Below are 24364 nucleotides of genomic sequence, written 5' to 3'. Positions count from 1 at the left end.
ACTACCTAACTCGTAGTTGTTAAGAGAATTAAATGAGGATTATATGTAAATCACTTAAATTAGTGCCTGGCACACAGTAGGGAATTTATAAGTTTTAAAAAAATAAATACAGGCATTTCTGCTATGCTGTAATATACTGAAAACTTTAGCATATTGTAAAACTGTACGTTAAAAATTACAGGGCTTATGAGAAAAAGATTAGCAGCAGACTACTACTTGAAACTTTGTAATGAGAGTACTAACAGAAACTATAATAATCCAGTAAAAATTCCACAACAATTAAAAGGATATGTTTAATTCCTAATAAAAGAATGAATTCTACAACTAAATATAGATCATTACTTTAAAAAAAAAAACAGATCTGGTTTGGAACAGGGTTTGTCAAAGCTGTGGAGACAAGGGAAGAATGCACTAAATTTGGGAGCACACTGATTCAAAAAGAGGAGCCTGGAGAGAGACAGCATCACGCAATCAGCTGTGTTCCTCTGTGGCTTACTGCACTCAGCCGTGTCAATGTTCTCTGTGTTCACCTGCTGTTACTTGGTGGCACAAAAATTAACTTGCTGGAAAAAATTCACTATTACCCAATATGACTTCACTGGTACACTGACATCATTCTCCTATTTACCATCTTATGTGAGCCAGTTCATGTCACTGAAGCATGTACTGAAGCAGAGCAGACTGAGAGAGAAATGTGGCGTCGGCACCTGGGCTAACTCAGGCACTCTTTTTATGCCCTCCCTGCTGCAGCCTGGCTTAACGGAAAAAGTGGGTTTTGGAGTCAAGTGAACTGAGTTCAATTCCTGTCTCTTCTCCTCACTAGTTGTATGACTTTGGGTAACTTGCTCATCCTCTTAAATCCAAGCCCCCTTATCTATAAAATGAGGATCATAAGAGCAGTCTTGTTGAAGGCTTCAGAGTGGATTAGTGAGATAATGAGTGCTGAGTGCCTGGCAAATAGGAAGTGCTGGATAGATGTTCATTTATTTCTTCCTTTCTTCTCTACCCAAGTCACTACTGACATTGCCTCCTTCCTTGCAGGCCATCACGGAGCCATGAGCCAGCAGCACATGATGCCTTCCCAAGCCTTCCAGATACGGCGCTCTCTGCCTCCAGATGACATCCAGGATGACTTTGATTGGGATTCCATTGTGTAGAGCTTGTCTCTGCAAGGCACGGCCCCAGCGTCACCTGTGTGTGCAGTGAAGGGAAAGGTTTAAGAGAATCCAGTTGAGAAAACAAAGTTGCTAATCACTTTACCAATGTTATCAACATTTCTTTTGAAGACAATCAGAAAGATTTTAGCTGGATAACTTACTGCTTTTATCTGACCCGAATAAGTACTACGTTTGTCTCGCTGCCAGCTGCCCTCTGTAGCTCCTAACTGTTGTGTGATTTGGACGGCTTTTGCATATTTGTGTCAGTTTGATGTTGACCACAAGTGCCAGACTGATTTTTCAGACAGAGCCTATTTTGCTGCAAGCAGTTTATAGATACATATGTGTAAATATATGTACAAAAATTACTGGAAGGCTTCGATTTTTTTCTAATTGGATTATACGTCTTGAAAAGAAAGTTACTGTGAGTTTTTATTCCTTATTAGGCTGTTTTCTGCAGAATGCTTTTAAACTGATGTAGGCAACTGAAAGGAAATAGATTTTTTCAAAGCCCAGTTCCCCTTATTTAATCTTTTTCAGAAATGTGGTTATTGAGTTCTACTCAGTAAGTCAAAGAACCCAGAGTTTGATGCCCTCCAAACAGTCCGAAGGGGCATGTTGTTCCTGAGCAGCATAAAGAACTGACCAAATTTGTTTTGATGCTTAGGGGATTATAGAGTTTATGTTGTACCTTGTCAATATGTGTTTTCCTAAATCTGCATTATAACAGTTCTAAGATTTATTTGATCAATTAGAAGCTGGGCATTGCATGGATCTTTAAACAAATCAATGCCTCCGTATTCACTTATGTATTTATTATTCAAAAGTGTTATTTTAATATTTATTGCCACCTTCTGTGAATGCTCAGCTCTTGTTGGGTTCATTAAGGAGAAATGTGGTGTCTGAAAGCATAGAATTATTTTTCTTGATAAGAGTTTACAGATAAGACAATCAGAGAGAGATTGTGTCATTCTCTTTATCATCACTTCTTTTACCATGTGAGTATGTTTCTGTATCTTAGCATTCTTGTTGATTGAGACTTACTAGCTAAATAGGATTTTTCTGGAATTTGCATCAGAGTTCATTTGGGCAACAGAACAGCAGGACAGTGTTTATAAAGCAAGTTTCCACACTCATTATCTTTCCATTTAGGAGATGCTGAAAGGAGGATGGAGCCACACACAGATTTTATATGCCACAGTCTTTGGTGCAATTATTGTGAAGTAGCCTGCTGTTTCTGTTGTCCTGTGTGTCTGTGTATGCATGACATTTGGTTACTTTCTTTGAAATGCAGCCTGCCTCTTAGGGGTTTTTATTAGTTTTCTGTTTTGCTTCACGTTGTATCACAGTTACTTTGCATGGATTGATTGTCTTAGTTTTATAATAAAACTAAAAGAAATTAGATTTTTTTTAAATGAATAGTGTTTTTTTTTTGTGTGTGTGAGAAAGATTAGTCCTGAGGTAACATCCGATGCCAATCCTCCTCTTTTTGCTGAGGAAGATTGGCCCTGGGCTAACATCCATGTCCATCTTCCTCCGCTTTACATGGGACGCCACGACAGCATGGCTTGACAAGTGGTGTGTCGGTGTGCGCCCAGGATCCAAACCTGCGAACCTCAGGCCACAGAAGCGGAGTGCGCGCATGTAACTGCTGTGCCACCAGGCCGGCCCTGAATGACTAGATTTTGAATTGGTTCTTTAGACCAAAAAAAAGCAGAATTTCTTTCAGTTCTTATGGGGAAATGATATGTTCTATCAAATCAAGTGGTAGTAACTGCTAGGGTTTCTTTTTAGCTTCTCGGATCTCTCTCAGCTATGCATAAATCCTTTAATTAGCCTTAGTGATTCTGTGGTTTAGTAACCTCTACTTGAATGAAACAAACATCTTTGTTTCTGTGTGTATGTATGTGAGAGTGTTTGTGAATGTGTGTGGGTGTTACTTTTAATGGAGTGTTGCCTTGAATGAATCACTGGGAAGCCAGCCATGGTAAAGGTTTGTGAGGTTGGGGAGAAAGGAGGGCTTTATGTTCCTGTTGTTTGGACTCTGCTTGGTGTGAAAAAGGAGGCTCAGTTCTAGCCCCTTGGATTGGTGAAAATCAGATGATTCTGGAAAGGCAGCCAACAGACCTCTCTTAGATTGATCAGAGGCAAGATGAAATAGCAGCCTGCAGAGTAAAAGCTTAAAAAGGGGGTTGGGGGGTGATTTTCAATAGTCTGCTCAAGTCACTGTTTTCTAGACACCAAAATAGCTGTTTTGAAACTTTAAATTGCTTGGGTAGCAATGTGCACTTTAAACAATTTGGGTATTAGAATGCAGTCTCTTATATTGAGTGATTAGGGTAGAAATCACTAACGAAGATTTTACAAATTGTGTGAAGCAGTTTTCCCATTTGGCAATCACTTACTGATTTGCAGTGATCAGTATTTTTATGAGAATTTAAACTTACCAAGAATGGCCATGGAGGATGAGCCATGGGTCTAACCCAGACCCATCTCGCTCTTGTGATTCTGGTGGCCTGGGAGCCCAGGACAGGCCGCCTCAGTGGGCTCCCGCCAGACAGGGCTGCCTGGTGAGGGCAGAGGATCCCTCTAGTGGCCATTTCAGTTGGTAGTTGTTAATGCAGAGCAAGTTCTGTCGTGGGCTTAAATTGACTGAAGACTTTTGGGGAAAATAATAATAAATGCATATAATCAAAAGGGGTACTCTGTCCAGGAGAATAATCCGACTGGCATTTGTGGCAGTTTTTGAAATGTAAATGTATTCATGTGTGTTCTTGTAAATACATGTCTCTCAGATGTCCTTTGAAGTGGGAGGGAATCAATCCGGGGATTATTTCAAATGGAATAGAGTATTTTGATATTGTTCATTCAGAGGGTGATATGTACATATCTATATTGTATATATGTGATGAAAATGCATTGGCTTTTTGTGCAAACAATCTGCTCTCTGTACTGCTGTTGGACAGTCAGTGTTTTAATGTTTCTACAGTTTTGCTATTGCACGGTTTCATATTTTGCCTCTATGATGAACGGCACCCATTCTTTGTAACTGTTTAGTGCTGTAAAGAAATATTCCCAGTGTCATTGGGATTGTTGCTGCCAGAACTGATATGCATGAATGGCACTTAAAATAAATATATTATGTTAACTCTATTTACAACACTGATTAGCCTGTGTCATTTGCTGCAATTGAGGGAACAAGTTTGGAGCTAGTCCAGACCCTGCAGTCAGTCCTTCAGGTCTTAGAGATGGTGTCCCATGTGTTGCTGCCTTAGAACAGTCATTGCTGCCATTTATTAAACATCTCACTAGCTCTGTGGACTTGAGGAAGTTATTTAATTTCTCTGAGCTTCATTTTCCTCATTTATAGTGCTTATAAAGTGAGGATACTACTACTTAACCTCCTAGAGTTGTAGTGGGATTAAAGTAATTAATCCGTTTAGAACATTTAGAACAGTACCTGGAACATAAACAAGGCCTCAGTGTGTGCCAGATGCTGTGCTAAGTAGATATTGTTACGCTCATCTTACAGTATGGGAACAACTCAGATAGAGGTATAATGGCTTACCCAGATGCTTTGTTGGCAAGTGGCAGAGCTGAGGTTTGAATCCAGGTCATTTGACTCCAATGTCACGTTCTTTTACACCATCCTCTCTTACTTCCAAGGGAACTCCCCTATCCCTACCACTACCCTTAACCCCAGTCTTGACCCTAGCACTGCCTTCCCAGAGAGCTGTTTCCAAAAGGTGAAAGTGGACCTTCTTGACATTAGCTGAGCACACACCGTGTCAGCCTTCCCATGAGAAAGCCACAGTTCCTTGCCTTGAGGAAGGGAAAACTTACTCAGGACAGGTAGCAAAGCTAGCCCAGGGAAACTGCCCAGGGAGGCTACTCGGCAAGATTCTGGTGGTGAGGAGTTAGGTCATGCTGAGGGCTGGGGCAGTGGTTTAGGAAAGCTTCAGGGTGTGCATGGGCTATTTAAAGTTGAATCTTCCAAGGGTCCTAGACAGATGGGAGAAGGTGTTTCCATTTATACCGCTGCTCTGAGCCAGGTGTGGAAGCTAGATTAGCATGGGGGCTGGGGTGGGGACTGAAGCTGGAGAAATGGTGGGTTGCTAGTAAAGAACCAAACACAGCAATCCCCTGAGGTAAGTGGTGGTGTCCCGACTTGATTGATGTGGAAACATGCTCAGAGGCTAAGCCACGGGCAGACCAACACTGGTGGAAATGGACTTGAAGCTGCAGTCTGTCTCGCAAGAAGGGGAGAGCTTCTTACTAATCCCATGATCCTGCCCACGGCCTCCTGCTACTCCTAACTTAACTCATATGATCTATTGATTGCAGTTTTACAGATGGGGAAACAGGCTCAGAAAGGTTAACTTGCCTGAGTTCTCACAGCTAGTAGAGGAGCTGGGATAATTCAGTCTGGGTTTGACTCCAAAGCTCATTTCCCTTTACCCCACTGCTTTTCAAAAAGGAATTTGCCCAAAGCCAGGGATAGTGCCCATGCACCCAGCGGGTGTGTGTGTCGCTTGGAGGGAGGAGCTCTGCTTTTCTCCCATCATAGGTAAATTTTGGTCAGCAGTAGTGCCTCTGAAAGACTGTAGTAGGGCACGTGGTTAAATCTGATCACTTGGTGCTGATTCAGTCGTAACCGAAGTGCACCTTTGTGCTGATCAAATGAAGAAAGTAAATAAGATCATTAAGATGCATGTGTAATTCTCAAGGCTTTAACATATTACAGTGTGCAAAGGGCTGCTGTTTATAGATGTGCCCTTACCAGTTGGATAAAGCAGTCCTGGAAAAACCATGTAAGCATCAGTTAGCATTTGTAGAAGGGTGGACTGTGTCTAAATGCCGTAAAGTCACAAAACTATCTTGAAAGCTTCAAGCTAGAAGGGGCCTTTGAAATCATCTAATACAACCCCCACATTTTGCTGTTGAGATCATTGAGACTGAGAGAGGGAAAGTGACTGCTTAAAGTCACACATCTAATTAGGGGAAAATTTGGGGAAGGGGAGGAATGGAGAATGTCATTTACCTGGTAGGAATTTAAAATTCTTACACACATCATCTTATTTGATCTACGCAAGAACCTGATGCTGTAGTACTGTTATCGCCGCATTTTACAGAAGAAGAAACTGCTTCAGAGAGGTCAGGCACAATGTAACTGCATCCTGAATGCATTCGATCAAAGCACTCAAATTCAATTATACACACTTGACCAGAGAGAGACTGGAAATCTTACCTAATGTGGTAGTTAGTATCCAGCTGTGATGAACACATGCCCCTCAATGAGTGTGAGATGGAAGATTCAAACCTGAGACCGTGACTCATCTTCCACATACCTCTCTGCATGAGCATCTCACCACTGAGTGTGATTCCAGTGGATAAAGATACACATGTTCTGTACAACATTGCCCTTGGATGCAAGCCAGCTACTTCAAAGACAGACTATTACCAAGAATTAGAAAAACTGGCCATGTTGGGCGTATTGAGATGGTGTGTTTATCCCCAACATGGTGCCTTCCTAAAGGATTTCCAAGAGTAATTTTGCCCTTACCTCCCCGTGTCTCTCCATCCAGACAATACGTAACTAGTCAGCATGTGTGAAGCAGACTTGGTAACTGGCTGCACCAGAGCCAGAATTCAACCCCAGGTCAGGCTTGTCTCTAATTCCCAACTCTCCAACAGTGCACCTAGGCAATGCTGACCCCAGAAGTGCAGAATAGGACAGCTGCCATTTATCACTTGTTACTTAATATTACTTATTACAAGCACTTGATGTAGATCATCATATTTACTCTTCAGATGTGTGGTAGATACTATTATTATCAACCTCATATTGCAAATGAAGAATCTGAGCCAGAAAGAGATTGTCACTTCCTAGGGTCATCTGGCTCGTCAGTGGGAGAGGTAATAATAATCATAGCAGCAGCAGTAGAGCCAGGATTTCAACCCCACTGTGCTGTCAGCTCCTCAGCACTCTTCCCTGAGCGACTTGCCAGAGCACAGGGCCCTAGAACAAAGCAGTGAGGCTGCAGTGAGCACTGGAGGCCACCGGGGGGCGGAGGGCTGCCAGCTGTGTGCCTTTTCTCTTTTGGAATGTTTCCTTCATCACTGGGGCTATGCTCCCTTTCTCCGCAGCCCCCAGAGCTGGGTGCTCCTAGACACGTAGGGACCCCAGTGACTAGCCCTCAGAATCTTCCCCTGCATCAGAGCTAGCTGGAGAGAGCTGGAGGAGCCCCTCCAGTTCTTAGCAATAAACACACTGGTGGGGCCCACTGCAGAGCTGCCTCTGAGCCTGCTGCCCCTGCCCGGCCCTCCTGATGCCCGCTGCCCCCCTGCTCCAGGGTTAGGGTGGGGAAGGTCACTCCACCGGAAACCCTGAGCTCTAAGTCTCCGGAGGCTCTGCTTTTCTGGGACCATTTGATGCTGAGGACTGGCATTGTTAGGCAGGTGTGGAGAGGGCTGTGGCTGGGCCCGCCCACACTTTCCACTGGGAGCCCTCCCAGCCCTGCATCAGCCTGAGCGGGCCTTGGTGTCCTCACATGCTCACAGCCGACTCCTGTGGCCATCACAACCATTATGGTTATTGCCACCATTTGCCAGGCCCTCTGCCCAGTACTTGACAGCCATTATCTGAGCTAGCACTCCTAACTGCCTTGTGAGGTTGGTGTCTTATCTTCCTTTTACTGCTGGACATTGCCACTTGGGGAGGAGGGAGGTGAAGTCATTTGTCCAAGGTCACAGCCAGTGAGAGGTTGGCGAGAGGATGGGAACTGATCTGCGTCATTCTGGTCTGCTCTTCCCACTGAGGCAAACTGCACTTCCACAACACTCCCCACTGCCCTTGACCTCCCTCGGGGCCAGTCACCACACCCCCTCCCACCCCACCCTACCCCAGCATGGGGCCTGAGCTGACTGACGTCACTGCGGTGTGAAGGATGCGCCTCACACCACAGCTCCCAAAAGGTCAGAGAGGCAGCTTCCTGTCCCAGACAGAGGCAATAAAGGCATCTGAGGACACTTCACCCCCACCATGCCTGACTGATGCACAGAGGCTGTGGCCTTCCCGGGAACAGTCCTCTGGTTCCGCGTGAGAGTGTGTGAGTGCACAGGTTGTGTGAGTCTGTGTGTGTGTATTTGTAAGTCCTGTACCTGGACGACTGTAAGTCAGGGTAACTGCAGGTGGTCGTGTGACTCTGACTGTGCCCATGTAGCCCTGTGTGTGAGTATATGTGAGCCAGTCCTTGTATGTGTGTGCTTGTGGGACTATGTTTATGTGATCATGTGTCTGTGGCTGGGTGTGTGGTTGTGTAACCTGTGTGATTGTGACTGTGTGCCTTGATGTATCTGTGCTCATCAGCTGCAGGCAGGAGAGAGAGCTGCTGGGAGGGAGGGAGATGGCTCCTCAGATTCTGGCTCCCTCTTCCATCCTCCGCCTTATTAGCCGCTTGCCTCTCCCCCAAGGGCCTGTGTCCTGGGAGACACTTGCCTGGGATGGATCTGGGTTTCCAGGCCCCGTCAGGCTCAGGCCCCGCAAGTTCCACACAAATTCCTCTCCTTTTCTCATCACATCCCTGGCCTTGCCCTTGTCGCTGCTCCTCCCTACTGGAGTCCTTCGAGCAGGATCCCGGGTCTATCTGTACTGCTCCTGCCCCCAGGCAGCCCTTAGCCGCCCCACCCACGGCTTCCTGGCCAGGCCAGAAGCTGGTCCATTGTGAGCTGCTGGCCTGGGACTGAGCATGATCCCTGCAGACCCCAAAGGCCAGAACATTACGTGAGGCAATGGAAAGAACACAGATTCAGGCGTTAGGAGAACCCAGAATTCCAGCTGGGCAAGACGTTGCCCTCTCTCAGCCTCAGTTTCCTCATCCGTAAAACGGCGATGAAATGCCTTGCCTCAAAGCGTCGATAAGACCACCCGTGAGAAGTCACATGGAAAGCAGCCAGCATGGGCCCTGGCACACACCGTAGGTCCCTGTCCCTCCCTCCCTCTCTTCTTTTCCACATGCAGTCTGTTGCCGCGTTGCCAAGACCAGTTGATTCTCCCGCCACGCCATCCTTCCATCACCGCTTGCCTTCCTGGAGCACTGCCACGGGAGGAACGCACCCCTTCCCTCCTGGACTAGCGCAGCAGCCACGTCGAGACAGTCTGCTCTCAGCACCGAGTGCTGGGGTGGTCTTCCTAAACCACAACTCCTCTCGTGGTCGTCCCCTGCTCTGAGACCTCCCATGGCTTCCCAGGTCGCCGGGTTAAGGGTAGTGAGGCCTTCTTCTCTGGCTGCCCGCCACGGTGCCACACTCGGCTTTCGCCCCGTCCTGCCTCCCTTCCCTCTGTGCTTCCTGCTGCCGTTGCCCTACAGCCCCCAGGTCTGTGGGTCCACATCTCCCCATCCATCAAGGCCCAGTTCAAATACCACTTCCATCTCATTCAGCAAGCATGGTTGGATCTGGCCTTGGGGGACCCTCTCTCATGGCTTTCAGGATGCTCCCCAGGAGGCCCGTGGATTCTGAGCTCATGTCCTATCCTCCCTCTAGCCCGTGGGCTCTGGGGCACATGGCAGGAGCACCAGCTGGGTCTCTTTCCTCCCCCGACAGCCTTCAGGCGTGGTAGGTTGTCTGGGGGGCCAATGCCCAGAACAGGCTGGGGGTGGAGGTGGAGGCCGCAGCCTCTGTCCCGCCCTGTGGGGAGCAGATGGTGAATGAGCTCTCCCACGGCCCCGGCCCGGCCAGGCCACAGGGATGTGAGACGGCACTGCTGAGCAAACAACCAGACGCACCTCTGTCCACGGCCTAGCTGCTCCCTTGGAGCAGCAAGGGAAAGAGCCTGCCCACCCCGGGCCTGGTGGAGGGGAGGGAGCCCGCCACCCCAGCCTGGACTTGGACTCAAGCCAACAAGCTTCAAATTCCAACTCAGCCATCCATGTTCTGTGTGACATTGGGTACTCTCTTCTGAGACCCTGAGTTTCCTCTTCTGTAAAATGTGCATCATTGTTCTACTTCATGGGGTCTGACTCAGTGGCTACTCCTTTCTTCTTCCCCTTCCCTAAAGATGGGAGTTGGGCCAGGAAGACAGTGCAGAAGGTATGGACTGAGTAGAATTATAAACTTTTCTTTGGCATTTGTGAGGACTGGTTTCTGTTCTGGAATTTACAGCTTTGTTACTGCAGCCCCCACCAAGTCCACCTGACGGTGAGGTGAGTCTGAAAGGTTGTGCCTTCCTCTAGGCTGAGGTAGCCCCAAGCTTGTGTCCACTCCTACGCTCTCTGTTGGCTGGGTGCCCTTGTGCAGGGCACTACCAATACAACTGCACAAGGCACCTCTGTACGTACTCCTGGGAAAGTCCTAGTTTCTTAACCTCTCTGGGCCTCTGAGCTTCAATTTACCCATCTATAAAATGGGGTTCTACGTTATTTCTTACATATTCCCAGAGCTGTTAGGAGGTTCACAAACATTGTAATGTCTTCCTCAGGCAGTTCTGGGCTCTTAAAGGAACTAGAGATTGTTACACCCTCCAGGACTTGTTTATAAGCAGGATGGAGAGGCTGTGAAATGTGAGTCACACCCTCTTCAAGGTCAAACAGATCAGTATGGGAGTCTTCAGACTCCCAGCTGGCTCTGTTCCAGGCCTTTCCCACTGGGGCCAGCTGAGGCCTCCAGCCCGCAGGGAAGCAGAGCCAGGACTGGGAGAACAGGGCCTTAGTGGACCCAACTTTAACCTGCACACTGGAACCATGTCGAGGTCACCCAAACCTAAGAGTTAAACAACCTCTGAGCCAGAAGGAATAGCATCAGCATCCTCGCAGAGACCGGAAGGCGGCCTCTGCAGCCGGCGGTCGGAGGGTGAAGGGAGGCAGGGCTGTTGGCTGGGTCTAGTTTCCACATCTGTAGAGGACTCAGCCCCGAGCGAGAGCTTGATAAACATTCACTGCAGTTGTTCACGTTACGCTTATTACAAATACCACAACTCCTCTGACTCTCTAAGGGCTCAGAGGCACCACACAGCGCCAGGCCTCGTACGACACCAAGAGCTAGACACGGGCTCTGCTTCCAGGAGCTCGTGGGCGAGTGGGCAAGACAGGGTTGGGGAGGTTCTGCGATGGGGAATCACGGGGGCTGGTGGAGCCCAGAGGAGGCGGAGGTGGTCTTAACCCAGGCTCGCTGGGGCTGGGTCCTGAGGAGAGTTTTCTAGGCAATCCGAAATTCGCTATGTAGCTGTCACTGTGTCCATTTCTCAGGCTCAGAAAGGTCACAAAGCTGTTCACTGATGGAGCTGAAACTCCAACACAGCCCTGCCTGGCTCAAAAGTCCCATGCTTTCACCTGCAGCACCCCAGGCCTGGCCCCTTCTTCCGGGTCCACTCCTGGGGGGTCTTTTGGGATCCACGTTGAAGGGTGAGTGGGGGCCTGATCATGAAGGGCCTTGAATGCCAGGCCAGGGAGTCTGGGCTTTCTCCTGAAGGTTTTGGGCAGCTGCTGATGGGTCTTCAGGTGGGGAGGCAGGTAGTAGAGGTGGCATAGCCTGGAAGGGGGAGCAAGAGGATGTGGGAAGCCCAAACAATCCCAGAGACACCTGCTGCCCATAAGGAATGAGGAGGGTGTGAGGGCTGGGGACAAGGCTGCAGGACTCAGGGGCGGGCCTGCGGTACCGGGAGGACCTGAGGTCCAGCGCCCAGCAGCTTCGACGCAGAGGGGAGGGAGCGGGCCTGAACTTACACCTGGGCCCAGGCTGGGCCAGGGAACTGGGGGGCAAGGGAAGAGGAGTTGTTCCCATTTCCCAGGGCAGACGTCAGAGGTGGGGTTGGGTAGGGCTGAGGCCTAGGAGCCGTTTCCTCTTTCCCACAGTGTGGAGCTACGTCACTCCCGCCCCTCCCACCCACCCCACCCCTGCCTTGCACCAGGTGAGTCTTGGCCAGGGTGCTAAGGGACAAAGAGGCTTCAGGAACCAAAGCCCCTGCCTGTACCCCAATCCCGCTGCACCTCAGGAGGGGAAAACTGAGATACTACAGTGAGCCAGAAACAGGGCTCCTGCAGCCCAAGGCAGCCCCACCCATGCCCCATCCTTCATACTAAACCAAACCGCAGCTCCACGTAAGGCCCACACTTAGTCCCAGACCCAACCCCAGTCATACAGCCACCCCAACCACACCCCCCGCTTCAGCTGCAGACTCAGCTCCAACCTCAACCCCACAAAGGAGCCCTAATCTAACTCCAACCAACCTCCACGCCACTTACAGTGCCCACATCAACCCAGTGTGGCAACTGTAGCTGCACCCTCATCCCAAACCTAACCCCGACACTTGCCCCACCCCCAGCCTCAGCTCCACTCTAACCCTGACCTTAACCCAAACCCCAATTCCAATCTGAACTTGAACTCCTGTCACTAACTTCTACTTCATTCCACCCTAACTTAACCCCAATCCCAACCAGTAACCTAAGGCTGATCTTAGCCCAGCTTTCACCCTAATCTGCCTCAACTCCACTCCTCCCCAGCTCCAACCCCAGCAGCGACCCCAGCTCCAACCCCAGCAGCGACCCCAGCTCCAACCCCAGCAGCGACCTCAGCTGCATTCCCATCTGTACTTGGTGCTTGCCCCCATCCAATCTCAATAAAGTCTACCTCACGCTTGTCTCAAGCCTCACTTTTTACCCAAACTTCATCAATAACCCTAACGTACCCTATCCCATCCTTCCCGTCCCCTGGGACTCACTCCCTCCCAGCTCTCAGCTAGCAGAGGCCACCACGTGGCTTGACTGCACATGTAGACCTCGGCGTACACACACACCCCTCAGCATACACACACACACACTCCTTGGCACACACACTCACCCCTCAGAAAGGGGAGGAGCCCCCGTCTAGCTCTGAGACAGCCGGGAGGGCAGGCAGACCAAGGGTTTCCTTTGTAGAGCCCACCTTGTTGGGCTCTGCTCCCTCCAATGCCTTCCTCAGTACTGACTCTCCCCACCCAGGGATTCCCCCCACCCTCTTCCTTGGAGCTGAGCCAGGGCTGTTTGTAGATTAGAACAATGAATAAGGGAGCTCCCAGGGCTTCCTTTCCTCCATGTCCTGGGGGCTCTGCTCACAACAGAACCCAATGGACACACACCATGACAGGACAGTCCTCACGGGGGTCGGAGTCTGAAGGGGCAGAGATACGCACTCAAACTACCTCAAACTACCTCAAAGAATTAAACACAGAAGGCCTGTTCCAGGAAGGAGCTGATACCATAAGATAGTTGGAGTATAATGTAAAATAGGTGTGCTAGAAAGGCACCAACAAATGCATTTTGGGCCTAGCAAAACCTGTTTAACAAACATTTGCATTTCCATCTCCACGTAAAGTGCCTTGCTCCCCTCCGAAATCCCAAACCACTACCCACAAGGCCCTCCTTGTCTTTATTTATTTAAATAATTTTATTTATTTATTTTTCCCCCAAAGCCCCAGTAGATAGCTGTATGTCATAGCTGCACATCCTTCCAGTTGCTGTACGTGGGACGCGGCCTCAGCATGGCCGGAGAAGCGGTGTGTCGGTGCGCGCCCGGGATCTGAACCCGGGCCGCCAGCAGCAGAGTGTGAGCACTTAACCGCTAAGCCACAGGGCTGGCCCAAGACCCCCCTTGTCTTTAGCTGAAGCACTTAAGCGAGCAGCTTCAGCCAGAGAGCCGAGTTGCTCGGTTTATCCTGAGCTTCTCCTGTGTATACATGTTACTAAACTTTGTTTGATTTTCCCCTGCTAACCTGCCTTTGAAATTATTTGACCAGCCATAAGAACCTTAGGGAAAAGGGGGGAGGAACTCTCCCCTTTCCCCCAAAAGATACATGGGAGAAAACCAGGAAAACTGAGTAACTCACCAAAATGGCCAAAGTCCTCACCTTAAATACCATCCTCAGCTACAGACAAAAGAAGATGCTGGGGTGGTAAGTCAGGTACTCAAAGGGAAAGAAGGCAATTCACAGGGAGGTGAAAAGGAGCAAAGTTTGGAAAACAGGTGTTTGTGTGGCCACACAGAAACAGAAGAACACAGAGGGGAGCCCAAGCAGGCTTCCCTAGGTTCCTCCCTGTCTACTGCCTAGCTCATGTTATGCTAGAGACACATTTTGGGGTGGCTAATTTTGCTCCCCTTCAGTACACTCTACGATGTTCACACCATAACAAAATCACCTAATGATGCATTTCTCAGAATGTATCCCTGTTGTTAAGCCACACACGACTATAGTTGCCTTGGTCTGCAACCTCATTTCTCATCATCTGAAGCCCCCTTGCAGTCCCCTCCTCCCCCTAGGCTGAATTGCTCACATTTCCCTGAATATTCCAGGCCTATCTCACCTCCTGGATGCTCCACATGTGGCATCTCTGCAAGAAATGGCCTTTTACCCCCAGCCCTTTCTCTAAGAAAAGTTCCACTCATTCTCCAGAACTCAGCGCTGGCACGACCTCCTTTGGGAAAACTTCCTGAACTGCCCTGCCCTTGGGCTGGGTGAGGTGGCCCCTCCTCACCCTGCATTGCCACCTAACCACCCTGCCTTGTCTGGGCCTCCATCCTTAAGGGCTGGGCTGGGTCTGCAGCCCTACCCCAGCACAGGGCCCGGCCCAGAGCAGATGTCAGTGAGTGTGTGTGCTTGGTGAATGAATGCAGGACCCAGCTGGGCTGTGGGTTAAAGTGGGAGCCCAGGGAGGGGCTGGGGCTCTGCCAGGCTCCTGGGGCTGATCTCTTACCTGCCAGAGCTGTCTGGAGCCTTATCTGATTAGGCCTGTGTTGACAAGCAAGCAGATGAGACATTGACAAAGGCTCCTGGGTTACTCAGTAACCGGCCCTCTTTAAAAGCCCCACTGCTCCCCCGGCATCCAGAACTAGCCACTCCTTTCTTGGGCACTGCTGCCATGAACACCTTCCTGCTCTCTGCACTGTGCCTCCTCTGGGCCTGGGCTGCCCTGGCAGGGGGAGTCACTGTGCAGGTAAGTCCTCTGTCCCTATCCAGGCCAGCCAGCTCTCTGCCCCCAGTGCACAGGGCCTGTCCCCTGAGAGAGCACTCCCTCTCTGGGGCTGGAGTGGGGGTATGTCTAAGGATTGGCTCTTCCTCAGGGACCCCCTTCTCACTCCTGCCTCTGACCCTTTCCCCTTCAGACACCAGGTAGAGAGAAGAGAAATAACCATTTGGGAAAGGCAGGTCATTAGCCAATTTACTGAGTGCTTGCCACAGGCCAGGCTCCTCTAGTAGCTCACTGTGGCCCCATGAGCACCCTGGGAAGAAGGGATTATTAGTCCCGCTTTTCAGAGGAGAAAAACGGAGGCTCAGAGAGGTTCTGTAACTAGCCATGGGCATATGGCTGAGAAGTGAAGGAGCTAGATTCAATTCCAGACTTACTCCTCAGTCCTGTACTCAGCCAGGGCACCGGCGTGACATCCCAGAGGTCCTGACGGAAGGGTGTGCCCAGCGGCGTGGATGCCAGCGGCAGGCCAGTCTGGCACCAGCAGGGGCCCCGCTATCTATCACAACAGGCCCCAGGAGGGCTTTTTATTCCTCCTCAAATGTCAGCCAGGCAGCAGGCTGGAGCTGGGGGCTGGTGATCAGCTGGCACGGCTCTCAGGCAGGGGTGAAGACAGCACAATGGCTCCCACTAATAGGTGCCTATGGTGTCCCTGACACTTCACATCCATTTCTCCATTCCTCAGCTAACACGCAGACTCCAAGGCCCCCGGAGTGTAATGACCTGTCCGCGGTCACAGGATTCAAGCCCAGCGTCCAGCTGTGAGGCTTGAGCTCTAACCAGCTTGTATTGCCCCGCAGCGAAGCGTCTGGTTGCCACATGCCACAAACACTGCTTGAGCGCCATTGCACGGGGGTGGAGAGGGGCCGGCCCTGGGGAAAGGCCCGGGGAGCGGGCTGCAGGCTGTGTCTCCTCAGGAGGGAGAGTCCTCCTTTTCTTTGGAGTCAGTGAAGAAGCTCAAGGACCTGCGGCAGCTCCAGGCGCCCAGCATCAGGAACCGCCGGAAGGCTGATGGATGCCTGGCTCCCATGCTCGGTAGGTACCCCGACTCTCCCGAAGAACTCAAGCCATCTGCCAGCACCCCGGCGCCCAGGAGAGCCTCAGAGGCTGGGTGAGAGCCTCCTCTCTGATTGGCGGGGCTTGGGACTTCCCTGATTGGTGCGCTTGAGGGAGACGTGTGCTCTGAATGGTGGGGTTTGGAGCGGGGGCTCTGCTCTGATTGGTGGGTCTGTAAGCCCTCTCTAATGAGTGTTCTAAGTTGTGATTGGCCGGGCTAACTTTAGGAACATCCTCACTCTGACTGATGCGTTGGTAGCACTGCGTTCGGTTCGTCTGGCCTTAGCTGTAGCTCCTTTCTGGGTAGAATCTCCGCTCTGATTGGCTGGTATCGAAAGCCCAGCCGGTCAGCGAGGACAGCCCTGGGTTTCTCCTGGGATCTGAGTGGCGGATGTCCAAGCTCTGACTCAAGGGAGACGGGGAGCTTTGGTTGGCTCTCACGGAGCCCCCTCTCTCCTGTCCAGAGACCATCGCCCAGGACCCGAGCATGTGTGAAATCTGTGCCTACGCTGCCTGCGCCGGATGCTGGGACCGCTGGTGCTCGCTGCCTTCTGCCCCTCCCCTGCAGGATGCTCCCTCTTCCCGCAGCCCCACCTACCTGCCCCCCAACCAGGAGCGAGCAGCCTGGGGAGGCCCAGCCCCTGACCCCATCCGAGCTGCTAGGTGCTTCCCAAGAGCCACTCCAACCCTCACCTAATAAACCAGATTCCAGAGTGCTCCTGGTGTGGCCTTCGTTCCTTCCTGCATCCGTCGGTGCACTCATCATCCAGCTTCATCGATGCCTACCCTGCCCTGGCCAGCTGAGGGGTCAGTGTGCTAAGTGCAAGGACTCTAGTGTCCCTGCTAAGCTCCTGGGGCTGCCACCACACGCAGGCACCGAGGGGCCTGAATCTCTGGACCACCAATGGGGGAGGTGGAACCTCTGCTTTTCTTTCGTATCTCCTGGGGTCACCAAAGTCACCAAGCCACATGTGAGCACACGAGTCTGTGCTGGCTTAGATGTCCGACACAGACACTTGACCAGCTATGAGATCCTCCCAGAGCTCCAGAGTCTTCACCGTGCCTCAGGCTGTGGCCCCCACGGACCGTTGTAGTGTTGCCTCCTGGCCGCCCCCAGGCCCACTCCCTGAGCACGGCTCTTACGTTTCCTCTGCACTGCTCCTCTTCTCACACTCCTGGCTGGCGAAACTCCTGCTCAGGCGCCAAGGCTTCACTCCCAGGGCCCCTCCTCGGAAGACTTCCGCCCCCCGAGAGGAGTCTTCGTGACCCCTCTGCCTGGTGCTCCCAGGCACTTTATAACCCACGCCCCTTGCCCAGCTCTGGCCCTCTGTGGGAGAATGGCTTCTGTGCCTGGGGAAGGCTCTCTGAGCCCAAGAGAGGGAGGCCCCACAGGGATGACCGCATGAGAACATAACGCAGGACAGGGAGAGCGAGAGCCACACTGTTTCAGCCCTGCATGCCAGCCCCAGGTCTTCCACATACTGTGTGAGGTTAGCAAAGTCACCTTCCCTCTCTGTGTCTCAGTCTCCTCCTCTGTAAAACTAGGAGAATAACAGTACCTGCCTTCCAGGCTGGGCATAAAAGTGTGTAATGCATGTAAAGTTCAGACCATATACAAACATGAGCAAATTCAATAAACAGTAGAAACAAACCAAAGAAAGGGGAACCAGGGTCCAGCTGAGAGTGATTCAGACAGGAGCGAGGTGTGGAGGGAGGCCTGTCGGCACAGGCAGAGGAGTGAGGAGAAGGAGGCAACCACCGTCCTTCTTGGAGTGGAGGGTGGAGGGGACAGTTCCCACAGGCTGGTTCAGGGGGGATTCCCTGGGCTGTGCTGTGCGATGCAGAGGGTGAGGTGTCTTCAGGGTCAAGGTCAGGGAAGGCTTTGTGAAGGGGGAGGGGAGGCAGGCATATGAGTACCCCTTGGGATGGATGGAATTTTGAAACCAGCGTGGAGGTGGGGAGGCAGAGGGGATTCCAGAGGGTGGGGTTGGGGGCAGGTCCAGGGCACTGGACTGGTTGAGCCTGGACTGGTTGGAGCCTGGGAGGCACATAGCGTTGGGTTTGAGCCTGATTGTGTCATTGACAAGCTGTGTCCTCCTCTCTGAGACTCGGCTTCCTCATCTGAAAATAGGATGATAACAGATCCTGCCTCCTGGGGTTGCGGGGGTTTGATGAGACGTGTGGTGGGGTAGAATCATTTAATGCTCCCTCTCTGAATGAGCATCCTGGCTCTGCCTGTTACCAGCTGTATGACTTGGGGCAGGTTACTTAGCCTGCTGTCTCCTCAGTTTCTTCATCTGTACAATGGGGATGACAAGAATCCCTACTTCATAGAGTTAAGTGAAGATTAAATGAGGTAGTACAGAAAAAGCTCTTAGAGCTCCACCAGGCCCTGGTGAGCGCTTTGCTGATGCTGCTAGAATGATTATTTCTGTGTAGATGGCTCAGCCCGTGCCTGATACAGAGTCAGTGCTCGGTCGGTGGCAATTCCCTTCACTGCCTCCTCCCCAGGTGAGTGGGAACCCAGCACAGCTGAAGGCAGTGTAGGAGATGAAGCCAGATGGCACATGGGCTCAGTATAGACTTGAGAGGTGGCACTGGGGAGCCACAGAAGGGTAGGGAGCACCATCAGAGCAGCACTGCAATGTTTCCCTGGCATGGTGGGTGTGGAAAGCCTGCAGGATGCAGGGCAGGAAGGGACCCCTGGCCTGGCTGGGGTAGTGTGATTAGGGCCCACCTTGAGTGATGGTAGATGATTGAGACCCAGGAGGCATTGCAAAGGCCCCCAGCCAGTCTTGGCTGTGGGGTGAGGGAAAGGAAGGAGCTGGAGGTCTGGGGTTTCTGGCCTGGCAGATTAGGAGACCTCAGGACTCGTGAACAGAACTGGGCCAGCCAGGAGGGGCAGCTGGTCTTGGGGAATTCACCTTGGCCTTGGCCCTGGGTGAGCTGAGTTCAGAGGGTACGGCCCCTTTGTACCTGGCTTTCCTCCTCTCTGACTGCCCAGGACAGACGCTGGGGAGGAGCCAACTTGCAGAAAGGCCCTTCTTGGGGAATTCTCAGCACGGCCCCTGCTTGAGTGAAGGCACTGAGGCCGCCGTGAGAATGTGGTGGCTGCTGGGGCCCTGGGTTAGGTCATCAGCCACAGCCTGGCATCATGGGGAGGCAGTAACAGGGCGATTCAGTGCGTGACTCTGGCCCAGACTTCCTGGGAAGACGCCTGCTTTGCCATTTTGCTGAGCCTGTGATCCTGGACTACTTGGTTATCTGTGTCCTGGGTCTCCTTATTCGTAAAGTGGAGATGGTGCTAATAGCAGTACCTGCTTCATTAGCCTGGAAGAGGACTCCGTGAGTTACTATGTGCAGAGGATTTAGAGTAGTGCCGAGGGTATAGCGAACGCTCCATAAACCTGGGCTGTTATTAGTACTCCTCAGGGCCACCAGGATGGAGAGAGGGAGGAGAGGTCTCCCATCTGGAGCAGGCCAGATGGTCCCAGGCAGCTGGGAAAGTGTGGGAGGAAGCTGGGGAAGGTAAGGGAGAGGCAGATGGCCCATCTTCTCAGGCAGCCCTGGGGCAGAGTCAGCCCTAACCATGGGCCTGAGGAGGGGGCATGGTGATTCTCCCCTCCACCCACTCCTGCAGTGCCCCTCCTGGAGGGGGTCCCTCGTGGGTCAGGAGCGTGGAAGCTGGGCCAGGCCTTGAGCTCTGCTTTGGGGTTGATGGGTCTGGGTGCTCTGTGATCTTGGTGACTCATTCCCGCCCCGAGCCTCGCTCCCTCCTAGACGAAACAGGGCTTCCAGAACCACCTCCTCAGGTGCTGGAAACCAGGGAAATTGCTGACTCATGAGTCCAACCTTTCTCCTCTATCCACCCGGCTTCCCAAGAAGCTCGGCCCCTGGCTCCTGGGGATGGACACATGGACACCTGACTCTGTGTGGGTAGAGAAGCTTTATTCAGTAGCAGGGCTGCCTCAGGGGTCAAACTCTCCTCCAACATGAGTCCAATTGCTTTGTGCGAGATCCAGCTGCTCAGGCCCTGGGAGGGTGGCAGTGACCCGGTGGCCAGGGGCCCCCCAGGGCTTGGATGGGGTGGGGGCTGTGAAGGCAGTGGGCTGGGGGGGCAAGGTGTCCAGGGTGTGCCCAGGGATCATCTCAGAGGCAGCCGGTACAGGCGACATTCACACACAGCTCACAGTCGTCGTTAGCAATGGTCCCTGGGCAGGGGAGAAAACCGGTCAGCTGAACCTGAACCTGAAATATCTGTGGTCCAGGGAGCTGCTGCCCAGGGGCCCCGAGAAGGCCTGCTCAGGAGAGGGCCTAGAGAGGGGCCGGCATCTTACAGATCAGGAGCATGAAACTTTAGAAGCAGAGTGAGCGGCTCGGGCACCAGTCCCAGGTCCTCTCCTTCCTGGCGGTGCCTGGGCGAGTCACTTACACTCTGCGCCTGAGTGTTCCTGTCTGCTAAATGGACGGCAGCAGCCTGACAGGGTCGTTGTGAGGAGAGGAGGCAGGCAGAGGGGCTGACACGAGGCCTGGCACTTAGCATGTGCTCAATAAATGCTAGCTAGTCACCACGTTCTCTTGGTCAGCTCTGCTTCAGCCCTCACATTTCAGCTTAGATGTCACCTCCTCTTGGAAGCCTTTCAGATCCACCCCAGATGTCAGCCATCTCTCCTGTGTGCCCGCTGTGCCTCCCCCATCACCCCACTGCATTGCTGTTGTTTTTCTGGGTCCCTCCTGGCTCTGGGGCATCTTGGAGAGAGGATGACCAAGCAGCTGCACTGTTGGAGACCGAGGGGTTCCTGGCAGCCTGACTTTCAGCGCCCAAACCCAGAGGCAGGGGGCAGAGTTTCTTGAATTTCCCTGTCCTCAGCCGCTGGGTGCTTAGTAGAAACAACACGAGGGGGAGAAGCTGGGATGTGGGGAGGAGGGAGAACCAGAGGCTGGGGTGGGGAACTCACTCAAGGCCTCAAAGATGCTGGCAGCTTCCTCGGAGGTGCAGACAGGCTGCAGGTCCCTTGGCAGGGCCGGGTGGAGGCACAAGGAGGGCAGGGGGCTCTGGGCCCTCAGGCGGGGGCTGGGCACCCGCTGCCCATCCAGGTCACTCAGCTTTTTCACAGATTCCAGCTGGACCTGGAAGCCTTGGTACTGGGGGGAGGAGGAAAAGGAGAGGGGAGGGTATCAAAACCCGGGCCGGGAGACCGGGTTCCTCAGACCCCACAGAGCCTTCCCTGTTCTCATGGCAAGTCCAGGCCACACTTTAAAGACAGCCTGGGAGGTGGGAGGTGGTGTCTGATGCTGGGCTCTCCTGTGCCACAGGCCCCCAGTGACTGGTAGGTGAGGTCACAGCAAGGCTGTGCATACAATGGTCCAAGGTGGGCTCTGGAGATCAGCGGACCCCCGGTTCAAATCCCAGCTCTTCCCGACTGGCTGCCTGTCTCTTCCCCATTCTGAGCCTCATCCGACAAAAGGAGACAATCATGCTCCACTCCTCCGTGGGGGCCTGGTACCCAGGGCACACTCGATAACTGGGTCATCTCCCCTGAACCCATATGGCAAAATGATGGCAACCGCAAGCTGCTGGGCTCCACGGCCAGGGCTGCAGGGGCAGCTGCCTCTCCCTCTGCTCCCCAAGACCCACTCTGTTCCTTCCCAAGGAGGCCCTGCCCAGAGTCAGGAGTGTGACACCCAGGGCTGCAGACTCCCCCGCCAGCCCAGCCGCATCCTGCCACATGGCAGGCAGGCCCCGCTTCCACTGCGCCAGTCTCACGGCGCCCTGGAAGGAGACGCAGCCTTTGCGTGTGCTGTGCCTTCTGCCTGTGTCCGCGTCCGCTGTGCCTGGCTACCTCCTGCTCATCCTGCAATGTCAGCTCTAGAGTTACCTGCCGGGGACATGTTTTCTGGTGATTATTCCCCCTCTGCCCAGACACGGGTGAGTATAGAGAGCTGTGGGAGCTTGGGTAAGGGTTTCCCTCCCCCTCTGGGCTCCTCAAGGGCAGGGACCACGTCTTATTCCACACTCTGACCTCTGACCAGGACTGGCCTTTGAGGAGAGCAATGCTGAATAGCAGCAGTTTATTGTTATCATCACCATCATCATCGCCATCAGCATTCCAGCTGCCCCCACCCACCAGCTGTCTTGGGCCCTGGGCTGTGATTGTGTGTTGGGCTGAGCCCTGGGCCCTGTGCTCCCCTGTACCCCCATGAATTTCCCAGCGTCCCTTCTCCATCCCAGCCTCCCACCGTGGGGACCTTCAGGCAAAGGGCAGACTAGCTGGAGGGACTCACCTGGATGTAGACTGACTGTGTGCCCTGCAGCAGCACCAGGAGGACCACAGCTACCCCGGACAGGAGCCATGACACCATCCTGCCATCCATCTCGCTCCTCTGTACCCCACTGCTGCTGTCCGCCTGGCTCCCACCTGCTGCCTTGGCTAGCAGCTCTTTATAGGCCGGGCTCCAGCGCCCTGGTCACTCATTAACTGGCCAGCTGGGGTGGGGTTGACAGCTTGCTGGCTCTCTGACAAGCCCAGAGCCTGTTCCCAGGAAGGGGGTTGGGAGTAATGAGGGCAGGGAGGCCCGGACACATGGGAAGCTGACACTGTGTGTCAGGTGCCTGCTGTGTGCGGGGCTCTGTGGGAGGACCCTGGACCACACCACTTTCCTTCGCTCCTCAAGATACTTGTGTGAGTGGAAGGATGGAAAGACCATTTTACAGACAGGGAAAGTGAGGCTCAAGAGGTAAAGCGACTGCCCCAGGTCATGGAGCTAGTCAATGGCAGAGCAGGAACTCAAGTGTCTTTGGCCCAGGTCAGCCCACGGTCCTTTCTCTGGGCGTAGGATGCAGACCGACAGGCTGGTCCAGGGCAAGGTGGGCAGGTACAGTGAGGATCTCAGGGCTCTTTGTTCCCCCAGAGCCGCATATCTCGCCCCCACCCCAGTTCAGTTTAAGGACCATCCTTCTGATCAGTCTCTGCCTGGACCCTCAACCTGCTCTGCCTGCCGTCTCCCACGGGTGCCTGGGTACCCTCAGGCCATGTTTGACCCCTCTCACCTGTCCGTGTCTTTCAGAAGCCAACAGCCTAACCCAGCATGGAGAAAAGAGCAGCAGACTTGGAGACAAATTGACCTGGGTTCAAATCCTGGTCCTGCTGCAGCTGTGTGATCTCGGCAAGTCATATCAACTCTGACCGAGCCTTAGTTTCTATCAAATGGGCATAATTATAGAACCCCCCATGTGAGGTTGCTGTGAGAATGGTGGGGCCGGGCCCACTGGAGTGCACCCTGGTCTCATGGGTAGCATATGTCATAGCAGCTCCCTTAATCTCACAGCTGCCTTCTAGGCAATGCGTGACCCACCACCTCCGTGGCTGAAGGTTGGGTCAGGGCAAAGTCCACGAGGGCGTTATCACCACTGCCAGCCCAGACAGCTGTAAACAGTGCCAGTGCCAGGGCTCAGTTCGCCGGGCACGGAGACTGACGTGTGTAGGCATTCCATGCAAGACATTGAATTGAAGCCCGGAGCCCCCAGCCAGGTATTTAAGGTCCACCCTCCCACCTGTGGCTAAAATCTGATGTCATTGCACTCTCTAAGATCAACTGTACTCGCACATGCCTGATCTCATCTCATGCTTTCGCCGAAGCGTTCCACCTGCCTGAAATGCCCATCTTTCTCTTTCTTATGTTGGGGTGAAATGGAAAATTGCTTGAGTGAACTTTGGTATTTCCTGTGTCTTGTTTTGAATCCAGACTTCAGCCTATACTCTTTAGAGTATGAAGAAATTAGTGGACTCACGTGCTTTCTCATCTGTAAATCGAAAATCATCATCAGTAACAATAGCTTGCATTCCTTGAACACGTACGGTGTGCTAGGTGCAATGCTGTTTTATGGCAGAATCTCATTTGATCCTGTAGGATAGGTGTGATAGTCATCTCCTTCTTACAGGTGAGTACCCAGAGGCCCAGCAAGGTCAGGCGCCACGCCAGGAAGAGGGGAGAGCAAGCTTCATCTCTGGAGTTCTCGCCTCTGCTCAGCTTATGGTGTTATAGGAAAAGGAACACAGGCCCTGGAGGCCAGGAGATCCAGATTCAAACCCAGACTCCAGCACTTCTCAACTGCGTGACCTTGGGTGTGTGACTTAGCTTCTCCAAGCCTCG

At 52.6% G+C, this 24364-nt stretch overlaps 3 protein-coding genes across 12 annotated transcripts in view; 2 read left to right on the top strand and 1 right to left on the bottom strand.

The window, feature by feature from the left end:
• The window catches only part of FOXJ3 (forkhead box J3), a 158654-nt gene extending 154344 nt beyond the window's left edge, over nucleotides 1–4310 (top strand). For 9 of the 10 annotated variants that reach the window (XM_058552087.1, XM_058552084.1, XM_058552081.1 and 6 more), the window contains one exon: nucleotides 1042–4310. In XM_058552087.1, coding sequence (XP_058408070.1) covers nucleotides 1042–1157 — 116 coding nt within the window. In that variant the 3' untranslated portion in view covers nucleotides 1158–4310. The remainder of the gene's footprint in view (nucleotides 1–1041) is intronic. The other variant, XR_009221800.1, reaches the window with a different exon arrangement.
• Nucleotides 4311–14991: 10681 nt separating this feature from the next.
• Nucleotides 14992–17736, top strand: GUCA2A (guanylate cyclase activator 2A). The gene is given in 4 exon segments (XM_058551959.1): nucleotides 14992–15121; nucleotides 16072–16253; nucleotides 16255–16265; nucleotides 16675–17736. Coding segments are annotated over 4 exon segments (501 nt in total). The 5' UTR covers nucleotides 14992–15046; the 3' UTR covers nucleotides 16908–17736.
• A 2405-nt stretch (nucleotides 17737–20141) lies between these two features.
• GUCA2B (guanylate cyclase activator 2B) lies at nucleotides 20142–22602 on the bottom strand. Its single transcript, XM_058551958.1, has 3 exons — nucleotides 22496–22602; nucleotides 21169–21355; nucleotides 20142–20421 (listed from the first exon to the last, which is right to left on the bottom strand). The coding sequence occupies exons 1-3, from the start codon at nucleotides 22583–22585 to the stop codon at nucleotides 20360–20362; spliced, it is 339 nt and encodes a 112-aa protein (XP_058407941.1). The 5' UTR covers nucleotides 22586–22602; the 3' UTR covers nucleotides 20142–20359.
• Nucleotides 22603–24364: the final 1762 nt, after the last annotated feature.

Source organism: Diceros bicornis, chromosome 13, assembly GCF_020826845.1.
Source record: "Diceros bicornis minor isolate mBicDic1 chromosome 13, mDicBic1.mat.cur, whole genome shotgun sequence".
Lineage (NCBI taxonomy): Eukaryota > Metazoa > Chordata > Mammalia > Perissodactyla > Rhinocerotidae > Diceros > Diceros bicornis.
The sequence above is the reverse complement of the archived record's forward strand: the minus strand, read 5'-3'. Positions and strand labels throughout refer to the sequence as shown.